At 41.6% G+C, this 20,957-nt stretch overlaps 3 protein-coding genes across 9 annotated transcripts; 2 read left to right on the forward strand and 1 right to left on the reverse strand.

The window, feature by feature from the left end:
• Window positions 1-254: 254 nt before the first annotated feature.
• Window positions 255-1,188, reverse strand: LOC125561405 (dynein light chain Tctex-type 1). Its single transcript, XM_048725821.1, has one exon. The coding sequence runs from the start codon at window positions 1,070-1,072 to the stop codon at window positions 731-733; it is 342 nt and encodes a 113-aa protein (XP_048581778.1). The 5' UTR covers window positions 1,073-1,188; the 3' UTR covers window positions 255-730.
• Window positions 1,189-1,291: 103 nt separating this feature from the next.
• LOC5511258 (urease accessory protein UreG) lies at window positions 1,292-5,555 on the forward strand. 3 transcript variants are annotated; one of them, XM_032380557.2, is made up of 7 exons: window positions 1,292-1,449; window positions 2,085-2,233; window positions 2,705-2,829; window positions 3,322-3,418; window positions 3,901-4,048; window positions 4,650-4,753; window positions 5,287-5,555. In XM_032380557.2, the coding sequence occupies exons 1-7, from the start codon at window positions 1,410-1,412 to the stop codon at window positions 5,413-5,415; spliced, it is 792 nt and encodes a 263-aa protein (XP_032236448.2). In that variant the 5' UTR covers window positions 1,292-1,409; the 3' UTR covers window positions 5,416-5,555. The 3 variants fall into 3 exon arrangements, with proteins under 3 accessions (XP_032236448.2, XP_048581777.1, XP_001631696.3); XM_048725820.1 differs by having other exon boundaries at window positions 3,901-3,979; XM_001631646.3 differs by having other exon boundaries at window positions 1,295-1,449; window positions 2,088-2,233.
• Window positions 5,556-5,897: 342 nt separating this feature from the next.
• Window positions 5,898-20,621, forward strand: LOC5511257. 5 transcript variants are annotated; one of them, XM_032380554.2, is made up of 18 exons: window positions 6,167-6,596; window positions 8,523-8,567; window positions 9,828-9,950; window positions 10,181-10,213; window positions 10,513-10,533; window positions 12,267-12,377; window positions 12,617-12,727; window positions 13,074-13,217; window positions 13,439-13,789; window positions 13,875-13,988; window positions 14,458-14,496; window positions 16,030-16,161; window positions 16,506-16,558; window positions 17,447-17,627; window positions 17,891-17,948; window positions 18,045-18,096; window positions 19,322-19,515; window positions 19,931-20,621. In XM_032380554.2, exons 1-18 carry the CDS (start codon window positions 6,500-6,502, stop codon window positions 20,019-20,021), a joined length of 1,950 nt encoding a protein of 649 aa, XP_032236445.2. In that variant the 5' UTR covers window positions 6,167-6,499; the 3' UTR covers window positions 20,022-20,621. The 5 variants fall into 5 exon arrangements, with proteins under 5 accessions (XP_048581775.1, XP_048581776.1, XP_032236446.2 ...); XM_048725818.1 differs by lacking the exons at window positions 19,322-19,515; window positions 19,931-20,621 and adding an exon at window positions 19,189-19,314 and having other exon boundaries at window positions 5,898-6,596; XM_048725819.1 differs by lacking the exons at window positions 19,322-19,515; window positions 19,931-20,621 and adding an exon at window positions 18,466-19,129 and having other exon boundaries at window positions 5,899-6,596.
• The last annotated feature ends 336 nt before the right edge of the window (window positions 20,622-20,957 follow it).

A 20,957-nucleotide genomic window follows, 5' to 3' on the forward strand; every position in this document is an offset into this window, starting at 1 on the left:
AAAACCCTACTTTAAAAAAATCCATCTTTAAAAAATCCTATTAAAACAAATCTAACAAGTCAGACATTTGACAAACCTGGGTACCATAGCCTCCAGCTTTGTTTATTTTTTTGTTTGATGACTTGCTTTTTGTGGGCAGACTATTGAATAAACAAGAGAAGATTGATGCTATGGTAAACAGGGTAACATTTGCTAGTTTATCTGACAGCGTTTGAGGTTGCATCAGAATCACTGGGTATCCAAGCACACAGTCAGTGGGTAAAATAAAATGTGATTAATATTTGGATTTACACTTTGCAACAATAGTACAAGAAATAAGCACAATAATTAACAAATAACTTACACTATGGCTACAAAAAAAACTAAATTTAGATTGGATATCTTATAAAAAGTTTGGGACCTATGTACTATTATTGGAACAGTCTTGACAGTTGTTTGGTCACAAAGATATATCCAAGTGATAATTTCCTGGTTGTATCTTGCATCTTGAAGACATATGTCATGAAAAGTTCCTCTATAAACAACTTTCTTTTATAAATTCCTTGAGATAAGACATCCATTCCTCATGGTACATATATCACAGGGTAAAGATATACACGACTCACAAAACATGGGTAAAATGAAGCCCTGGAGCAGCAAATATAACGTAGAATTAGGTACACAAAACAACAAAAAATGTTGTAGAAATTCGCGCCCCTCTTTCGAAAATAATATCTGTTTACGAGAGAGTTTAGATAGCCAAGCCAAACACACTGACAATACAGTACATGGTCTTGTTCTCCCATCTCACGGTACAGCTTCCGTCGGTCGTGTTATCCCAGTAGCACGAGCTCGAAGTATGTAGACCTGCTCCGTTTTTCTGCATGATAACGCAAGTAACGATGTACTTGAACGGTTTTCCCAGCTTGGTCAGTTGGTTTAGACATTGCTCGACGACATTTGAGGTCCATTGGTTGACTTTGTTGTGTTGATACGCATTTCCACCGATAGCGCCTTCGATTCCTTCCTTAATTATGTTGCTAACTTCATCGACGACAAACGAGGTTTCTTCAGCAGATTGGTACTCATCCATTTTGAGTGTTTATGCAACGGTTTACAAAGAATATCGTAGAGTCTGTTTGTGGCTCAAAATGGTTGCTCGCCTTCAAAGTTGTCCTCACCGACTACGTAGCAACCACCTCGGTTCAGGCCCCCGTCGGAAAAAAAACGTTGCCCGAAATCAACTTCGGACACCCTTCGACACGGTTTCCCTAAAGCTAATAAATAGTCGAAGAGCGTTTTGGCAAATCGAACAGTACTCGTCAAGACAACAATAGCTGTGTTTCTTGTTTCGGGTTTCGTGTCTGCTTGTTTGCAGGTCGTGCAAGGTCGCTGTAAATTTTTCGTCTGAGCTAAAAAAATCAATAGCAATGTCTGGTACTGATGATCAATCGTGCAATTTTTTTAAAGGTATGTTTACGAACGGAAATGTTTACGTGATGCTACGATTTTCTTGATCTAATCCACGTGTACTATGTAGTGACATCAAGCAGCAGTCTTCTTCTTTCTTCTTATTATTACTCCTAAGTAGCTTTCGCTAATACTAGGAGGCATTAAGCAAGCACTGTCACTGGGGGTGGTCACTGCCAGAGGGTTTATTGCGTCCCCAGTGGTTCTTTTACGTCCCTTCGGTTCAGGTTTAGTGTAGTACAGCTTGAAGAGACGGGACCTCCGGTTTAGTGTCCTTATCCGAGAAGACTGGAAACACGGGAGAATAACTTCAACTCACTTGTGACAAATTCGATTCAAGGCAGAAACCCGGAAAAAATCCCCAGTTTGAGCCAGGATTCGAACCTGGGCCACAGCGGTGAGAGGCCAACGCGCTAACACACTAGGCCACCCGTGCTTCCCGTATTAAACAAAAGCAGTATAGGAGCTGCATGAGCCAGTTCATATGGGCATGATCACAATATGCCATTTTTACATACATGGCACCTGGCCATGGGTGGAAACTTGTGTGAGAGGGGGGGGGGGGGGGGGAGCTGTGGACATTTTTTTTACTTATCTTTTATGAAAATTATAATAAACTTATCTGGCATATTCAGCAGGTAATGTTGGAAATGCTCAAAATCAACATGAGCACGGTCACTCACATGATCACAGTCACGAACATGGCCACACCCATGAAGTCATGACAAGTCCCGGGCTCTGGACAAGCAGAGATAAACCCATTCATAGAGCTGATTTTGCTGAGGTATGTTTGCAATGATCGACACCTGCCAGTCAGGTGTCTGTTAAACAAGCTTCAAAATTTTACCATGCTCTCAAAATTATTTTAAAATCCCATGTGTTCTTCAGACCCTTTCCCATTGCTCTGACAAAATATTATGTTGCTATAAGATAAATTTATTAAATTATGTCTCTTTTCAGAGTGGTAAAGGATGTTTTCGTGAAACAAGATTTGGCCATTTTCCATCCTACGAGAAACATGAAATCGTCCATTTCGACCTCCGTGAAACGTGATTTAATGATTTAAAAGGCCATTTTTTGGTCTGTGAAACGTGAAAAGCCATTTCGCCCAGTTCGTGAATCTCGGTTGGCAACAAGGCCTCTATAGATAACTGGATAAGTTTAGGGATGGTTGGCATTTCTGGCTGTTTGTCCAGTATACAATAAGGATGGTAGATACTAAGAAATTAGCCATATTTTGGTTGCTTTGTTTCAGCGTGCATTTACAGTTGGCATAGGAGGGCCTGTAGGCTCTGGAAAAACAGCCTTGGTGCTTGCACTTTGCAAATATCTACGAGACAGCTGTAATATTTGTGTGGTCACTAATGATATTTTTACAAAGTAAGTCAGCTCCCATACTCACATCCCCTTGGGTAATGAGAGCAAAAAGAAAGAAACAAAAGACATGTAGTGGGGTAGATGGTTGGTTCTCAGAAAACCAAAGGAAAAACAGTTTATTGTAACTGTTTTAACCAGTTTTTGCCACCAATGTACATGTACACAGGCCCGTAGCCAGGATTTTGAGAGGGGGGGTTCATTTACCCATTAAGAGGACAATTTTCTCTTATAGCTCGTCCTAGCTCGCAGTGTTACTCAATTTTCCTTCATCAGAGGGGACCTTCCAGTCCAGTGGGGTGGTTCTTCTGAACTCCCCTGGCTGCGGGCCTGTACAGTATATCAATGATAGTGTTATTTTTAATTTCTAATCAAATTCATACCGAATTCCTAAGTTGAAATTTGAAAATAAGATTGATTTGAATGTGTCCTGTAGATGAGTTCTCTTTTCTATTTAAATTCTTATACTTATATTTTATTTATTCTTCCTGCTGTTAGAGAAGACTGGGAGTTTCTCGTTAAAAATAAAGCTCTTGATGAGGAGAGAATGAGAGCGGTGGAGACTGGAGGCTGTCCGCATGCTGCTATAAGAGAGGTAGAATATATCAAGAAACCCTGATAATGTGCTCTGGGGAATTATTTTGATTGGAATTGACTTGTGGAAAGTTATTAACAATCATATGTCCAGTGAGAATAGGGCTTGACTAAGATGTTTTTGTTACAGTGGTGGGTGGTTCCACTTGAGTAATAGTCTGTCCTCTCCCCCCCCCCCCCCCCCCTTGGTATACCCCTAGTGTGGACCACCCTCCCCTCCCTTGTGGTATGCCCTGACATGGATGAGCTGTCTTGGATGAGCTCAGAGAATTCTCACATCTTTGCTTATTGTTGGGTTTCTAGCTTTTTGCCTCTATCACTCTTGACATGTGAGCTGAAGTGCCTAAGTAGCACCTAAACTATTTGGATGTAAAACCTAATAACAAAAATAAGCCTCTTGCACTTTTACATTTTCAAAAATAAGACCCCCCCCTAGCAATTTTTAACTTGGTTAATGGCTTATTGTTAATTTCTATTTTTTAGGATTTCTCTCTAAATATGGAAGAGGTGAAGCAATTGACAAAACAGTTCCACCCTGAATTTGTTATCATAGAGTCAGGAGGTGATAATCTAGCTGCTAACTACAGCCGTGAGCTTGCTGACTACATAATATATGTCATAGATGTTGCAGGTATATCTACTAAAGTGCCCTTTGTGTAGTTACTGCATAGCTTTGTTAGAAGCAGAGTTTTTTTTCAAAAGCATGCAAGTTTATAGGCATAGATGGCAATTCTCCCTCATTAGCCAGGTGTCTAGGATTTGAGCATTTTCACCTGCAGAAAAGCCATTGTCTCCAATTTTTTTTAGCAAGAATTCAATTTTTTTTTTAAAAATGATCACCCATTTTCCATGTTGATACCACTTTGTATGTAAAAAATAAGAAAAGAAATTCATCAAAGATCTTTTTAGGGGTTGGAGGTTGGTAGGTTATTTCCGCCAAGAGTCTTATTTTCTTTATTAATATGGTAGTCTTTAAGAGTGTTTGGTGCTGTGGCATACCCCTTGCCCCTCCCCTTTAGTGAAACCTCTAGTTTCAGACCTGATTGCTCTTTTTAAAGTACCCAATAATAGATCTCACTTATTGATCAAGTGTGCTGGCCAAACTTATGGAGCCTCCAAATTTCTACATTGTTTAATGACCCATAAGCAAAGCTTGCATTGTAGCGCAGTAGCTGTATGATAAATCTCATTATGGCGTCGCATGTTAACAAAGTGTGAGCTCTCTTTCACAGGGGGTGACAAAGTGCCCCGTAAAGGAGGGCCAGGTATAACACAGAGCGATCTACTAGTAATTAATAAAACAGACTTGGCGGATGCTGTTGGAGCGGATCTTAAGGTGAAGTACAACACTCATCAGGGACTCATATTGTAGGCTGATTATGGGTGTATTAAGTAAGAAGATGTGGGGGGTCTTTAAAAGAGGGGAGCATAGAAATTCACAAGTTTGCAAAGACCCCATTCCACCCTCTCTTTGAATAATGTGTTTGATGACACAGAGAGCACCCTGTGATCCCATACAACTCACAAATCGTTTTGATTTTACCCTGCAGCCAATCAAAAACAAAACAAAAAACAGTGCCTTTTTCATAAGAACATTCAGCCTGAGATTTCGTCAGATTCTAAGAACATTATAAGAACATGCCGAGGCTTAGATAGCAGCAAAAAATATATATTTTTTATTTGTGAGTTCTATTTTAAATGTTTCATTGGTACCCTTGAAATTCAAGAACGTCCGTAAGAACATTCTCTACCAAAAAATGCTCCAAAAATAAGAACGGCCCAGCCTTAACTGTGTAACCAGACGAATTATATAAAAAGAGTAAAGATCAACTTGGTATAAAACTTATTTATGTTTTCTTGTTTTGTAAGGTTATGGAAAGGGAATCTGCCATAATGCGACAGGGGGGTCCTACCATCTTTTCACAAGCAAAACACATGAAGGGAGTCCCAGAGATAGCAGAGCTAGTCTTGCGCGCCCAGAAGGCAGCAGTTCAGTGAGTAACTAGCAAAACTAGGATGCATAAAACTCTAAGGACAGATTGTAACGTGAAAAGAAAGTGATTTACCAGGGAGTGATGGAATTTGATTGAAAGTTAATGCATGCGAAACGAAAAATAAAATTCTATTTTTTATGACAACTTCAATGTTGGTAACTTGGGGATGTTTTTAGTAAACTTGGGGTGCTTATTTGTGAGACGTCGGCCCGAGTTTTTCTCTTACTTCGCTAAAACAAGTGCGTGACGCGGAGCGAATGGCTACAGTAGGGATTTACGAAGGCAGAGAGGCGAAAACGTCAGATTAATCAGCGCTGTATGTATTGGCAGAGACGCTGTGAGATCCATTCATATAACGGTGAATTCATTCCCGGAGCAAGAGGCCCAACAACAAAACAAAAACGATTTGGCGCGCACTAGTCACATGACCTAGAGGGGAGAGTTGCTATGTCACCTGGAAAAGTTGCCAAGTCTCATTTTATATCCTGAAGCCCGCATCATGGGTCAAATAGTCCCAAGGCGAAAATCAATTGGCTTTTTGCCTTATGCTCGCGTTTATTGTGTTGACGGTGATGGTGGAAGAGCAAGTTATTCCCACATCGTTAGCACTCGCCCGTTAGAAATCATATACTGCCAATGACGTATTCCTCGTTGGCTTCAGCCATCCCTAAATGGCGCGATATGAGATCCGACAAAAACACCCTGTTTAGTATAAATGATCCCATAAGACTTTATTCAGTAATGGCTAAATCAATCCCTTGACCCTTTGAACGAGTAAAAAAAGAACATTACGCAAACACAAGAACGCAAACTTTGTTCATCTTTACACAACAAAGGAGTTGTCAGAGCTCTAGCCATTAGGAGCACGGTGTGTTTGGAATTTCTCTGTCACGTTCATTGTTGCAAGTATTGCATTTCTAATGAGTATTTCAAGTCAAGCGGAGTAGAGCACGAGAGATATTTATAAACTTCACTGTGGAATGTAACTTTGCGTGCTTCAGTGGGCTGGTGCTTGTCTCTCTTCATTGACAAACCGACTTAGGGCTGCCGGCACACTCGTCTCTCGAAGCCCGAACCTGAACTGCAAAATGAACCTTTCGATTTTTCTCATCTTGAGCTTACTAGCGATTAATGCGCTAGCTGTGTATGGAGCCAGGAAGCAATCTAAAAGACATCGTTTCCCGAGTAAGTAGACCTGGTACTTGTGTTCGCAGATTATGCATTGAAATTATCTGTTTGTTTGTCAGTTTAGTAATGTTTTCATAAGTCATAGTCCGGGTTGTTGCAGTATAACTGCATGATTGCAAGCGTTTATTTTGAAACTTTCCTGCTGTTCTATCATCTGTTTCGTGAACCTACCATAGCTGTACCAACACAGGGATGTATTCTTAAAAACTCAAGACTATAATTTGAAAAAAGATTTCAATTGAAAGAGACCTCCCATGGCCTATGATAATCTGATTTGTATCTTTTTCTCTCTAGCTATCGTTTTAATGTATAACTTGTACAAACTCCGACGGCATTCCCTGACCTAATTCTATTTGCATCTCGGAGAGTTCACGCTCGTTCAACCCCGAGGGCAAGAACTGAATGGCTTTCATCGAGGGCTTGAGTCGCGCGAAATGATTAGGAGAAAAGTCCATTGCAGAGTGCCAGTTCGACAGTTGTCGATTGCTTTCTTTTTTCTTTTTTAATAACTCAAGTTCAACGTATACCACAAACCATTATATAAGGGCGTGGGAGAACTTTCTTATCGCAAATGTTATCTTTTGTGCTGACATGCAAACTAAAGTTTTTTAAGAGTATAAGGACCGCTGACAAGTAAATAATCGACAAATAGACCAAATAGCGCCAGTCTGCATAATAGACAGATTCTCGCGTGACAGTCAAGTTGAAATAGCATCAAAATAGCACTCACAGCTTGTAGTTTATTGACCAATAATATTAAATATCCATAGGACGTGGAGTTGGCTCTTGGCTGAGTGGCGTCGTATTTCGTAATTGTCGGGAAATTGCATTTTCTGCGTTTTGCTCGTGCATGGACATACCTCTCGCTCTTATAACACAATCACGGATGTGGTCGGTTATGAGGGATGTAGATCAGACAGTTAGGCGGGCTATAACAAGGTTGAGCAGTCATGGAAAATAGGGGTCATAAGAAAGCTTATTATGAGCATCGCCTGAATGACTAAACAGTATATGCGACCGTACAAGGTCGCTACTGTTGTTACTGCGGGATATCATGCTAACATATTTGCCCAAACATGTCCGAAATGCTCCAAGGAAAACACAGTGTCGCTATTGTCCAACTCGATGAGTTTTTGACAGATTTCTGACCAAATAAGATAAGCTATTGATCTTAATGGCTTTTCATATAATGGCTTCCCAAAAGTTTGACTGCGTTTCATATAATAAAGATTATTCATAAAGATTATGATAACACTTTGTAAGATAAAAAAGGCGTGTATGCCTGTCTCTTTTCCGAGCCTTTTCGAGACAAAAGACTTTCAGGCAGTTTATGTTGTCTTGTCCGACGTAGAAACGGCACAAACGCATGCTCGGCACTACCCTCTCATCTGCTTTTGTGATTATACCGACGAAAATCAACCCGACACGATAGAAATCTCCCCCTGCGAACCATGGCATGGTGGCCTGTCTGATCAACTCGCCTGTTTTCTCACATCAATAGAAAAGGGTTATACCTCGTCTTACAATGCCAAGCCGGTAGCCGGTAGTGCTATCACATTACAGTGAATAAAATGTTTCAAGAAGTTGCTTTGCTTTTTCTAATTTCCAGAATTCGGACGACTTGCACAGACAGGTTAAGGCATTTATTTATTTCTAAACTTTGTTGTTTCCTGAGTTTGCTCGCTGTTCGCGGAAACACGCAGATCCTGCTGATTCAAACACTCAAAAACACATCGGGGGTGTGTTCTTTTTGACCAATGACAATATTGATTCCAAACCTCTTTTAGCTGTCAACACTCTCTCTTCCACTTGAATAACGATGGATAACTAACCCCATTGTATCCCCTTTAGCGATATCTGCTTCTTCCCCTAATCTAACAGTTCCTGTTTGGGGATAATGGTTTTGGGGTTTGTGGCTTGCAGGACCTAAGGCATGGATGGTATACTCCGCTGACCCTGTTCAATCCGGTAAGCTTCGCGGGTGTCCCGCGGGTCCCGTACGGGACGTGCCTGTCCGAAGCCTTAAGCTTCTCTGCGCAGACACGTTAAGCTTTTTTATTCCGGAAGGATTAAATGTGTCTTACGTGTGTAAGGTTTAGTGTGTTATGGATTATGCATTGCATAATGCATAAGCGATTCTTCAATGATGTCGTCACTTCTTTTTAAAGTAACTAATTTGCGTGATGCAAGCGAGCGAACGTGGCTGCTTTGCGTGATGCAAGTAGGAGGACGTGACTGATTTGCGTAATGCAAGCGAGTGAACGTGGCTGATTTGCGTGATGCAAGTGGGTGAACGTGACTGATTTGCGTGATGCAAGCGAGTGAACGTGACTGATTTGCCTGATGCAAGCGAGTTAACGTTGCTGTTCTGCGTGATGCAAGTAATATAACGTGACTGATTTGAGTGATGCAAGTGAGAGGACGTGACGTAAGTGAGAGGACGTGATTGTTCGCGTGATGCAAGAGAGATAACGTGACTAATTGCGTGATGCAAGTAAAATAACGTGACTGATTTGCGTGATGCAAGTAAAATAACGTGACTGATTTGCGTGATGCAAGTAAAATAACGTGACTGATTTGCGTAAGGCAGGCGAGAGGACGTGATTGTTCGCGTGGCAAGTGAGAAAACGTGATGCGTGATGCAAGTAAAATAACGTGATTGTTTCCGTGATGTAGGTGAGATAACGTGACCGATTTGCGTGATGCAAGTGAGAGGACGTGATTTTTTTCGTGGTGATTTTCTTGATGCTAGTGAGTAACGTGATTGTTTGCAAATGAGATTTGGTGACATGAGTGAACGTGACTGATTTGCCTGATGAAAGTGAGTTAACGTGGCTTTTTTGCGTGATGCAAGTGAGATAAACGTGACTGATTTGCGTGATGGATGCAAGTGAGACGACATGACTGATTCGCGTAAAGCAAGTGAGAGGACGTGATTGTTTGCGTGATGTAGGTGAAATAACATGACTGATTTGCGTGATGCAAGTAAAATAACGTTGTTTCCGTGTTGCAAGTGAGATAACGTGGTTGTTTGCGTGATGAAAGTGAGTAACGTGATTGCGTGATGCAAGTGAGTAACGTGATTGTTTGCAAGTGAGATAACGTGACTTACTTGCGTAATGCAAACGAGTTGCCTGATTTGCGTGATCCAAGCGAGTGAACGTGAATGTTTGCGTGATGCAAGCGGGTGAACGTGAATGTTTGCGTGACAGATGTTTTTTCTCTCAGATGAAGCGAATGACTGCTTCGATGTGCGCCCGCAGTGCCACCGGTGGGCTAGCCACGATCAGTACTGTGTATATGCGAGTTATTTTATGAAGCGAAACTGTAGAAAAACCTGTAAATATTGCGGTAAGTATAATGGTTTGAGACCTTGTAATGCATTCAACTTATTTATTTGGCGGAACCCTTCTTACTTGGGCCGTTCGTGAAAGTTGTAGCTACCATATAGTGAATGTTGTAGCTTCTCGCGTATGATACCCTTTATTCTTTCTGTAGTTTTAGTTCGAACGGTACCATCATATGAAATGTTTTTTGTTTTTTTGCCATGAGATTTTGATGATCAGGTTTTATATCAACAGATGCCTCTATTGGGTCCTTCGAGGAGGGGAGAGGTACGTAGTTATTAGGGAGCTTAAGCAAACACGTTTCTGGACGACATACGGCAACCGAAAGTAGATAATCTTTTGGTTTAACGCTATCGCAAAGCTAGAAGGTTTCATATTTTAGACTGCGTGGTAGAATTTAAACGTCTTCTTTCATTGGAATTGAGCAAAAACATTTAAAAAGACGGAAAACGTTAAACTTCCGGTTGCCGTCTGTCGTTCAGAAACATGTTTGCGAACGTGAGTTAGTACGATACATTCGTGGACGGCGATACTAACACTGTAATGATTTACCTTGCTTGTTTCAGTTCAACCCGCTCCGGCTAAGGGTATGTTTAACGCTTTATTAACGCGACATGATCCATAACACTGCATTTATTAATATATCGCCATCGTAACTATACGCCACGATACTCGTAACACTGCATATAGCTACAGTGCTACAACGCTCATTACTATAACTGCCTATACCTATAGCGCCACAACACGTATGATTTTAACACTGCACAATGGCGCTATAGCGCCACAAGCGTATGACCGTAACACTGCATATAGTTATAGCGCCACAACACGTATGATTTTAACACTGCACAATGGCGCTATAGCGCCACAAGCGTATGACCGTAACAATGCATATAGCTATAGCGCCACAAGCGTATGACCGTAACAATGCATATAGCTATAGCGCCACAAGCGTATGACCGTAACACTGCATATAGTTATAGCGCCACAAGCGTATGACCGTAACAATGCATATAGCTATAGCGCCACAAGCGTATGACCGTAACACTGCATATAGCTATAGCGCCTCAAGCGTATGACTGTAATACTGCATATAGTTATAGCGCCACAACGCGCACGATCGTAACTCCATATATCTACAGCGCCCATTATTATAATACTGAAAATAGCCATAGAGCCACAAGCGTATGACCGTAACAATTCATATAGCTATAGCGCCACAAGCGTATGACTGTAACAATGCATATAGTTATAGCGCCACAAGCGTATGACCGTAACAATGCATATAGCTATAGCGCCACAAGCGTATGACCGTAACACTGCATATAGCTATAGCGCCACAAGCGTATGACCGTAACAATGCATATAGTTATAGCGCCACAAGCGTATGACCGTAACACTGCATATAGCTATAGCGCCACAAGCGTATGACCGTAACAATTCATATAGCTATAGCGCCACAAGCGTATGACTGTAACACTGCATATAGCTATAGCGCCACAAGCGTATGACTGTAACAATGCATATAGTTATAGCGCCACAAGCGTATGACTGTAACAATGCATATAGCTATAGCGCCACAAGCGTATGACCGTAACAATTCATATAGTTATAGCGCCACAAGCTTATGACCGTAACAATGCATATAGTTATAGCGCCACAAGCGTATGACCGTAACAATGCATATAGCTATAGCGCCACAAGCGTATGACCGTAACAATGCATATAGTTATAGCGCCACAAGCGTATGACCGTAACACTGCATATAGCTATAGCGCCACAAGCGAATGACCGTAACAATGCATATAGCTATAGCGCCACAAGCGTATGACCGTAACAATGCATATAGTTATAGCGCCACAACGCGCACGATCGTAACACTGCATATATCTACAGCGCCCATTATTATAATACTGAAAATAGCTACATCGCCACAGTGCGCATTATTACAACACTGAATATAGCTATAGAGCCACAAAGCTCATGACCGTAACACTTTGTATAGTTATTTATAGAAACGCATACGAGAATAACGCTGCATTTCAATTAAAACACGACTTTACTCTATCAAAGTTCCTCCCTACTGGCTTGTAAATTGGAAACCAAGGATAAACCCTTGTAGAACACCATTTTGCAATATTCTAAACAAGGTCTAACATTACTGTGCTGCATGCCCTTCTGATGTATTTACTTATCTATGACTAGATTTCTTACCTATCTATGACTAGATTTCTTACCTATCTATGACTAGATTTCTTACCTATCTAGGACTAGATTTCTTACCTATCTAGGACTAGTAAAATGTTGTGTTCCTCCGTAGAAGGCTGCGAAGACGCTCTTGAGGACTGCCCCAAATATATGAAGTCACAGGAACAGTGTAACTTGTTTAGTGGCATGGCAAGAAAGTACTGTGCACGGACATGTGGATTTTGTAAGTCTTCTACCATTACACGAATCTTCTGTCGGCTTCAACTCACGAGGCTGTTAAGTATACGATGGCGATGTTCTTACGGCCAACTGCTATTTGTTAGATCTACTACTGAGCACTTGGACTAGCTTTTTGCCAACACGGCTAATAAGTGTTTGAATTATCTGGTATAGTTAACAGTGTCTGAGCTCCGGTTCTTATTCATGTTCCTTGACAGTATAACAACGTGTGATCGTTTCTAGGTTGTTCAGATCGTATTCCCGATTGTAGCATTTTTATCCGGAACCCGTCTCAATGCAAAGGACTGAACGGCTTTTTCAGGAATTACTGCCCCAAGACGTGCAAGATGTGCGGTAAGGTGTGGCACGTGGGGGTAGGGTGTTAGGATTAGGAGGGGTTTAGAGGATAATTGTTATGAGGGGGGGAGAGAGGGTGGCGAGGGGGTAGATATTAGGCTACCTCAGAACTTGGATTCTAGAAGAATTCTCATAACGTTGGAAAGATCGTTAAGAGCATTAGCACTAAAGAGATTTTTTTTATACCTTTAATTTGTTGTTATTTGTATGATTAAATATTACAATATTATGCATGCACATTTTTTCACACACGATTTAATACAATTTAAACGGTTTCATACCTCAATTCAAACCTTTTTTCTTATCTCTGTTTTGAGTCGTATGTTTCCTGAAATCTTTTTAGGTTCTATTCTCCCCATCAAGCTGCCTGGTTGCGCTGATGAGCTAGATGACTGTTCCGTGTTCGCTAAGAATGACCAGTGCGGCGTCCATAAGCTGTTTTGCTCTAAGTACTGCGCTCAGAGTTGCGGCTTCTGCAATAATGGTGGTAAGCTTTGGTGTTCTAGGAATGTGTGCTATTCCCGGAACGTGTGGTATTCTAGTAATGTGTGGTATTCTAGGAATGCATAGTATAATCACCAGTAGAGATAGCAACAAAGTCGGCCTAAATTTCAAGAAGTCTGGTATGACCGTCATTTTTGTCCATCATGTTCGCGTCAAGCTACTTATTTATCTTCTGGTAGAGTAACTTATTTTATATGTTCCCAGCTACAAAGGGACCCAAGACTGACGCTCATTCCGTAAAGCCCAACACTGCCGCACCAGTAGGGCAAGACACGGCGCCACCACCAGTACCTACTACGCTAACACCGGCACACCCAGACACGACACAGACTCCCGCCCCTACCACTGGTATCCCCGAAAAGGAAGTGATGAAAGAGGTCTCTACTGGTTTTCTATCCAAGTCCAAACCACTAGTACCACCAACAGAGATCAGTGGACCAGGACCTAAAGAGACGCTACCCCCTACACCAGCTACCCTACCCCCCACCACTGTCCCCCCTGCACCAGCACCCGTCCCAGACAAGGGCTTCGTCGATGGCGGGCTGAGAAAAGGATGTAAGTTCGGCAGCTAGCGTGACATTAGAACGCTTTGTCACGCAACTGACTTTGTCCTGTTGTTGCCATTGTGACGGTTTTTCAGCGTGTATCGACCTGCTGGCAGAATGTAAGGACTATGTCTTAGAGAACCCCGACTACTGCAAGTACCACGTGCGATTCATGAAGAAACACTGCAACAAGTCATGCGGCTTTTGTGGTAAGAAATCACGTGACATGTGACACGTTCTATACACGTGGCACTCGTACGATCACGTGATACGACCATGTGACTCGATCTACACACGACCTAACTCTTTTACTTTAATTAAAAAATAACTATAAAAATGCTTAAGTTCTTTCATTAGGTAACAGCTGTTCTTGTATCTTGCCTAAGATTTGACGTTTCAATAAGCTTGTGCACAGACCCTCTAGGTCGAGAAAAGCAGAAATTTGAAGGTCTCGAAAGGTCTTTGCACAGTCTTCTATTTGTTATGAACGTTTTCGGCCCAGAGGATTGCATATCGTTTTGGAGATGTTCTTTGTTTCGGGGAATACCTTATGTATTCTTCATTCACTATTTTAAAATAACGATATGTACTCTTTAAAAACTAGTAATACTGACAACGCGCATGGCTTTAGTAACCGATACTAACAAAACCTTCTGTGCTGTCGTGTGATTGCTATAGATCTAATTACCGAGGAGCCCCCCACACAGTATGAAGAAGGTAACGTTGGACTTGATTCACTTAGAACTGACACTCTTAAGGCGACTCGACCCAGTATTTTCATAGCGGTACCACTCTTTTAAAATCCCTCATGCCGAGACTCGTCAAACAAATGGCTCTTTACGATTTTTCCTAAAATACCCATGCGGTTAGGCAAGCATGTGATGTCTACATTCCTGGTATTTTTTTTCTTAGGGGTCGACATGGCTTAGTAACACGACCTAAACTAAAAACAGGGATGCCCCCTAATCACGCGACAATAAGTCAGATTCCAGAAATTGCCATTTTTTATCAAATTTCAATCTTTATGTTACTTGGTACATTGGGATACAATTCGACGTGCATCGGTAAGAGCGATTTTAAAATGAGTGGTACCTCTATGAAAATACTGGGTCGGGTCGCCTTAATATCCGAAGGGTTCTCGCAGATGACAAAGTAAATCTACTTCAAAATAATAGAATACAAGCACATCTAATGCATGCGCACAATTCAAGAAAGTAGCTTAATTAACAGAATTAATCGTAACAGTACAGCAACTACTATTCAACTTGCTTTAAATGTTTTCGTTTTGCTTGTTTGTAAAAGTAAAAGAAAGTGTCCAGCAGTCAGATATGGTCCTTATCTATTGCTCGTTAATTCGGTCAGTCCTTGAGTACGCTGCTCCTGTCTGGGCCTCCCTTCCTGAGTACCTTGCAGAGCTTATCGAAACAGTACAACGAAAAGCTATTCGAATAATCTACCCTTGCCTTAGCTATGAATCAGGGCTCAAAGTAGCAAAAATGGACTCACTTACAGTCCGCAGAGCAGAACTGTGCCGTCGATTCATGGCCAAAGCAAGATGCACTGAGCCTATAAAATATATAATACAATCTGGGACTGAGGTCGCCCATGGTTATTCGCTAAGGGGGGGTTGCAGCCGTTTGGATAAATCAGTTGGTGTAACTGAAAGGTATAATAACTTTATCACAATTCGTTTCCAGTAGTTATGCCAGTATTTATTTATACATTGTTAAGTGTAGTGTGCATCGGCCGACATACTGTAATTTAGCTTATGCTACAAAAGTATGAATAAACGATTATTATTATTATTATTATTACCTGGGAAACAAGCGTTTCTGAAGAGTTTCGTCGAAAATTTGAAGAAGCTCATTCCTTACTCTGCTTGTTCCAATATCCTGCGAGCTCTTGCCAATAATTTCCAACTAATAAACCAGCTTCCTGTCTTGTGGCACATTCAAACTCGCGGAATTACATTTGTCACTTTTTTATTGGTCAGCGGCTTGCGGAGAGGAGGCGTGATTAAACACCATTTTGGTGCTAGCCAATAAAAACGCTTGAAGGATTTTGAATGACTGAAGAAAGATGGCGATTTAGCTGTTGGAACTCGACGGCGAAAGCTCAGCGCAGAATATTGAAAACCGCAGCGTAATTTCCCATGAAGCCCTTCGTTTTTCATGAAGCCCCTCGAAAGGCTCGTTACGCAGGCTACTAAAAGGCTCGTTTAATGGCGGTATGGGTTCGTCTCTTCCTCAGGCAACAAGCCTCTGCCGAAGTGCGTGGACAAGAGGAAGAAAAAGTGTCTGATGTACTCGCACTTCGTCGGCTACTGCCAGTCCAACAAGAAGTTCATGATGAGGAATTGCCCAGCGTCTTGTGGGTTCTGTGGTGAGCTCAAAAACATTTTCAGTAAAGGGGTTTTTCCCCCCTGGGGGCATGCGATCCCAACCCCGGTGTCTCTAATTGGTGCTCAGAAAATCTCCAAGTTTCTGATAGGGGAAAACGATAATACGGCATCTCTTTCTTTGGTTTACAGCAATTCTAGTCTGCTTCTACTGTGTAGCCAGAAAGTCGATGTAGCAAAATACCCCCCCCCCCCTCCCTTGCCACTAACAAACACCCAAACCCAATTGATTTTAGAACAAACTCCCTCTAATCTTTTGCGGAGGCAATTTCCCTCGTGTGCTCCGTGAAGGGAACCTGAAAAGCCCAACGCTGATTGTGTCTTTCAGGATCTCCGCCAATTTTGAGTCCGAAAAACATGGCGTCAAGAATGGCAAATAAGGTGCGTACACCCTTGGGTATACTGTGGGTGTCATGCCACAGGTTACCCATTGCTGCATTGGGCACCTGCGAAAATACGCGCCAGCTGTATGTGCAACACCTGTTGGTCCACCTGTGGTGAAAGAAAACATGGTGTACACGTCAAGGAGATGTCTTATGTGCTAGGACTATGAACCGTTTGAAATCATAACCTTTTTTTATAACCATTTTTTTTCCAATTGCATGTTATTCGAAAAAAAAAGATCGCCATATACGAAGTTTTAACTAAGTTAGCTTGGCTGAACACGCGGAACGGAGATGCATTTGTTCTGATACGCTTTGACGGCTGTAGTATCAATCATATAACTTTGACACGGACGGTCTCAGTTGGTGTATCTTTCGGGTAAAGCTGAAGAAATAAGTGATGTCAATCCACATAGCAATCCAGACTATTTAAGGCGTCGGTCACTTCTTGGACCTTTCATTACGTCTTGTCGGCGCTTTTAGGGAAAGTGAACGATGACTCGGCTTCTTTGGTTTCTCGGCGTTATCTTTTTGGCAATGAACTCAGGGATATCCCAGTTCCAATGCCCCAAGGTACAAGCACGACAAGGTTTTAGAATTCGATACACCAAATTTTCTTTCTGTTACTGTTATAGAAGTAGAAACATGGTAATGGGAAATAGAAAAATGGCAATCGGAAATAGAAAGGTGGCAATGGGAAATAGAAAAATGGCAATGGGAAAAAAAATGGCAATGGGAAATAGGAAAATGGTAATGGGAAATAGAAAAATGGCAATTGGAAATAGAAAGGTGGCAATGGGAAATAGAAAAATGGCAATGGGGAATAGAAAAATGGCAATGGGAAATAGAAAAATGGCAATGGGAAGTTCCTTTTCTCTTTTTGCAGAAATATGAGTTTGACATCAAGACCGAGTGGGACGGCAAAGCCATCTCCCATCAACCAATCAAAATCAAGCTGAGTGCTGCTGACAGCGCCAATGTGAGGCTAGAGGTCAGCGGTCCGTATTTTGGGGACCCGGCGCCGCCTTGTAAACCTGGGCCCTGCTGGCAGCTTTGGGATTACGAAGGTGAGCCCAACTGATGCGTGGAGACTGGTGATAGGTTCCGCGGCTGTCCCGGATAGTAAATATCGCCGCTTAACAGACCCCGTTCATTGGTTCCAATGTGGTCTTACTAAATATTAGGGTAGGGGGAACCGAGTAGGTGTCCATAAATACCTTCTTAAAAGTCCGCCTTTAAGGGGGGACGGTCCTTCTGAGCCCCCCTTGATCCGCGGCTGTTCCGTATAAAAAATATCGCGACCCCGTTAATTCGTTACCATTTTGTTTAGTCGCTGAGGTTTTCTTCCTTGGAGAGAAGGAAAAATACTTTGAACTGGAAGTAGCACCGTAAGTAGTTCATCGTTTTTCATTGTGTTTCTAATTGTTTCTTTCTGCTTTACAATAAACATTGAACTTGTTATGGTTTTGAAATTGTTATTTTAGGGGTGGGCAACACTTGCTTCTTTTATTAAACGGCGTCAGAAAACCCTTCAAGGTAAGGCGTGTTTGATTCATCGGATTTCAACTAAACAGATTTGGCCTCCAATTACAATGCGAGAGATGACGAAGAAAAGCATGCAAACGACGATGACAGAAACAGGCGCGCATCTCGAGACCTTTTTACGCCTGTTTACGTGGACAGGCCAAAATGTTAGTTGGTACGTTAAGTACGAGCTACATGTCTTCATTCTGTTATTTGAGGCGACAGTGTTTAGCGTGTTCAGTCAGGATTTTTTTCCTTAAACCGCTACACCACGATGATAGAGTTTCTTCCAATCTTTCTGTTTCTTTTCACAGACTTAACTTTCACTCCTCCACACCACGATGATAGAGTTTTCCCCAATCTTTCTGTTTCTTTTCCCAGACTAAACTTCCATTCCGCTACACCACGATGATAGTTCCCCGAATATTTCTGCTTCTCTTCACAGACTAAACTTCCAGTCCGCTACACCACGATGATAGAGTTTTCCCCAATCTTTCTGTTTCTTTTCACAGACTTAACTTTCACTCCTCCACACCACGATGATAGAGTTTTCCCCAATCTTTCTGTTTCTTTTCACAGACTAAACTTCCATTCCGCTACACCACGATGATAGTTCCCCGAATATTTCTGCTTCTCTTCACAGACTAAACTTCCAGTCCGCTACACCACGATGATAGAGTTTTCCCCAATCTTTCTGTTTCTTTTCACAGACTTAACTTTCACTCCTCCACACCACGATGATAGAGTTTTCCCCAATATTTCTGTTTCTTTTCACAGACTAAACTTCCAGTCCGCTACACCACGATGATAGTTCCCCCAATATTTCTACTTCTTTTCACAGACTAAACTTCCAGTCCGCTACACCACGATGATAGAGTTTTCCCCAATCTTTCTGTTTCTTTTCACAGACTAAACTTCCATTCCGGTACACCACGATGATAGTTCCCCCAATATTTCTGCTTCTTTTCACAGACTAAACTTCCAGTCCGCTACACCACGATGATAGAGTTTTCCCAAATCTTTCTGTTTCTTTTCACAGACTAAACTTCCATTCCGCCACACCACGATGATAGTTTCCCCCAATATTTCTGCTTCTTTTCACAGACTAAACTTCCACTCCGCTACACCACGATGATAGAGTTTTCCCCACATCTCTCTGCTTTTTATCACAGACTAAACTTCCACCCCCCTACACCACGATAATAGTTTCCTCCAATATTTCTGCTTCTTTTCACAGACTAAACTTCCACTCCGCTACACCGCCACGATTGACCAATCAGCGAAGACCTGGGCTGGCAATGCTACCATTCCCCTGGAGTACTTTCCCCCAGGGGTTCGCAAGATCAACGCGTATGCCATTCATGGCACCGGCGCTCAGCGCACCTACCAGTCACTGTACCCAGCGGACAAAAGTCTGTCCGGACCAGACTTGTAAGTAGCAGTTTGTCCGATATTCAACCGACACTTTTTTTTACCGAGTACAATTTTCTTGTAGTTGCAATGAGTAAATTGATGAATGCGTTCAATCGGGCTTTTTAACATGCTATGATCTGTTCAACATGCGACTTAGATTTCTACATTAACGGAAAGATGTTCGCTGACATTTTTAGGTCAGTATTTCACTTAAATCCCTCCAGGCCTGTTTTTTATGGCGGTGAACTGACTTTTTTTTATCTTGAAGAACATAAGCTAAGGATTTGTGATATAACGCAGCCCGTTAGGCCTCTGCCCTTTGTATCTGAATTTGTATTTTATTTATATATTATTGTTTGTCACCAAAAGAAAACAGGTGATCTAAACAATGACAATATACTGATGTGTCGCTGCTATTCTTTTCTTCTTTCAGTCACGCGCTTCAGTTTTTCAAAGATTTTGACTTCAAATCCATGTTTACTTCCGGTTGGAATCAAGGTCCTCCCTCTGCCTACTGGGTCTAGTCACGTGGTCGTCATGGTATAGTCACGTGACTACGCTGCGCTAAGTGGTCACGTGACAGTCCCGTGACTACGCTGTGCTTAGTGGGCACGTGACGAATGCCACAATTCCGACGTTTCTAGAAATGTAGTGGTTAAATCAAGTAATGAGAGCTAAAACTATATATAGTATATATTTGCTTTTGCAAGGACTTTATTAAACGCTTTTGGTGCAAATATGTAAAATGTATAAGGGGAAATATTTATCTAATACCAGTATTCTGGAGGATATTGTGAAATGCAAGTAATTTACTTGTATTTCGCTTGACTATTGCACTTTTGAATACATATTATTATCAAAATAAAATATCAAAAAAACTATTGGATAATTATGTGAACGCACCCATGAATAACATTCCATCAATGATAAACGCATCATACGAGTCTAGAGTAGTGATATATAGTGATTGAAAATTATACACCAATTTCAAATAACACTCGGAAATAACACTCGGAATCCATGTGTTGTAACCCATAATTGGTAGCGTATAAATGGCTGAATTCAGTACTCAGAAAGCCATGTGAAACGTTTTAGAGGTATATTAAAAAAAGCTAGTTTTCCAATCATGGGTTGGTCTTTCGCTCATTTATTTGATAGCCGCGCGCTAAATACAAAATGCAAAGTTTGAGCAGATAGCAAGTAGTACATCTTGCTTTGGAAAGTTATGCTTCGAGGTTGACATGGCTTATGGTGCATTCTTTCTATTAAATAAAATGAGACCTAATCTGGCCAGCTGTCAGCCACTTTGTTGCCATAACACTTCCCAGCCTACCGGTCTCTACGTTGTCATAAGTCATGTTATAAGTGGTTCATGATTGTGTTTCATCATGTACCTGTCAAGAAAAGTTTTCATGACGCTTTATATAGCTGTCAATCGGGCTATAATGCCGTGTATAGAT

This window comes from Nematostella vectensis, chromosome 3, assembly GCF_932526225.1.
Source record: "Nematostella vectensis chromosome 3, jaNemVect1.1, whole genome shotgun sequence".
NCBI classification, from domain to species: Eukaryota; Metazoa; Cnidaria; class Anthozoa; order Actiniaria; family Edwardsiidae; genus Nematostella; species Nematostella vectensis.

Excerpts from the sequence above, each read along its gene's own strand:
- LOC125561405 (XM_048725821.1), bottom strand. The coding sequence starts at position 1,072 with ATGGATGAGTACCAATCTGCTGAAGAAACCTCGTTTGTCGTCGATGAA.
- LOC5511258 (XM_032380557.2), top strand. The coding sequence starts at position 1,410 with ATGTCTGGTACTGATGATCAATCGTGCAATTTTTTTAAAG. Across the intron at positions 1,450-2,084 it reads ATCGTGCAATTTTTTTAAAG|CAGGTAATGTTGGAAATGCT; the intron begins GTATGTTTACGA and ends TGGCATATTCAG. Across the intron at positions 3,419-3,900 it reads CGCATGCTGCTATAAGAGAG|GATTTCTCTCTAAATATGGA; the intron begins GTAGAATATATC and ends TCTATTTTTTAG.
- LOC5511257 (XM_032380554.2), top strand. The coding sequence starts at position 6,500 with ATGAACCTTTCGATTTTTCTCATCTTGAGCTTACTAGCGATTAATGCG. Across the intron at positions 10,214-10,512 it reads GTCCTTCGAGGAGGGGAGAG|TTCAACCCGCTCCGGCTAAG; the intron begins GTACGTAGTTAT and ends TGCTTGTTTCAG. Across the intron at positions 17,949-18,044 it reads TTTGAACTGGAAGTAGCACC|GGGTGGGCAACACTTGCTTC; the intron begins GTAAGTAGTTCA and ends TTGTTATTTTAG.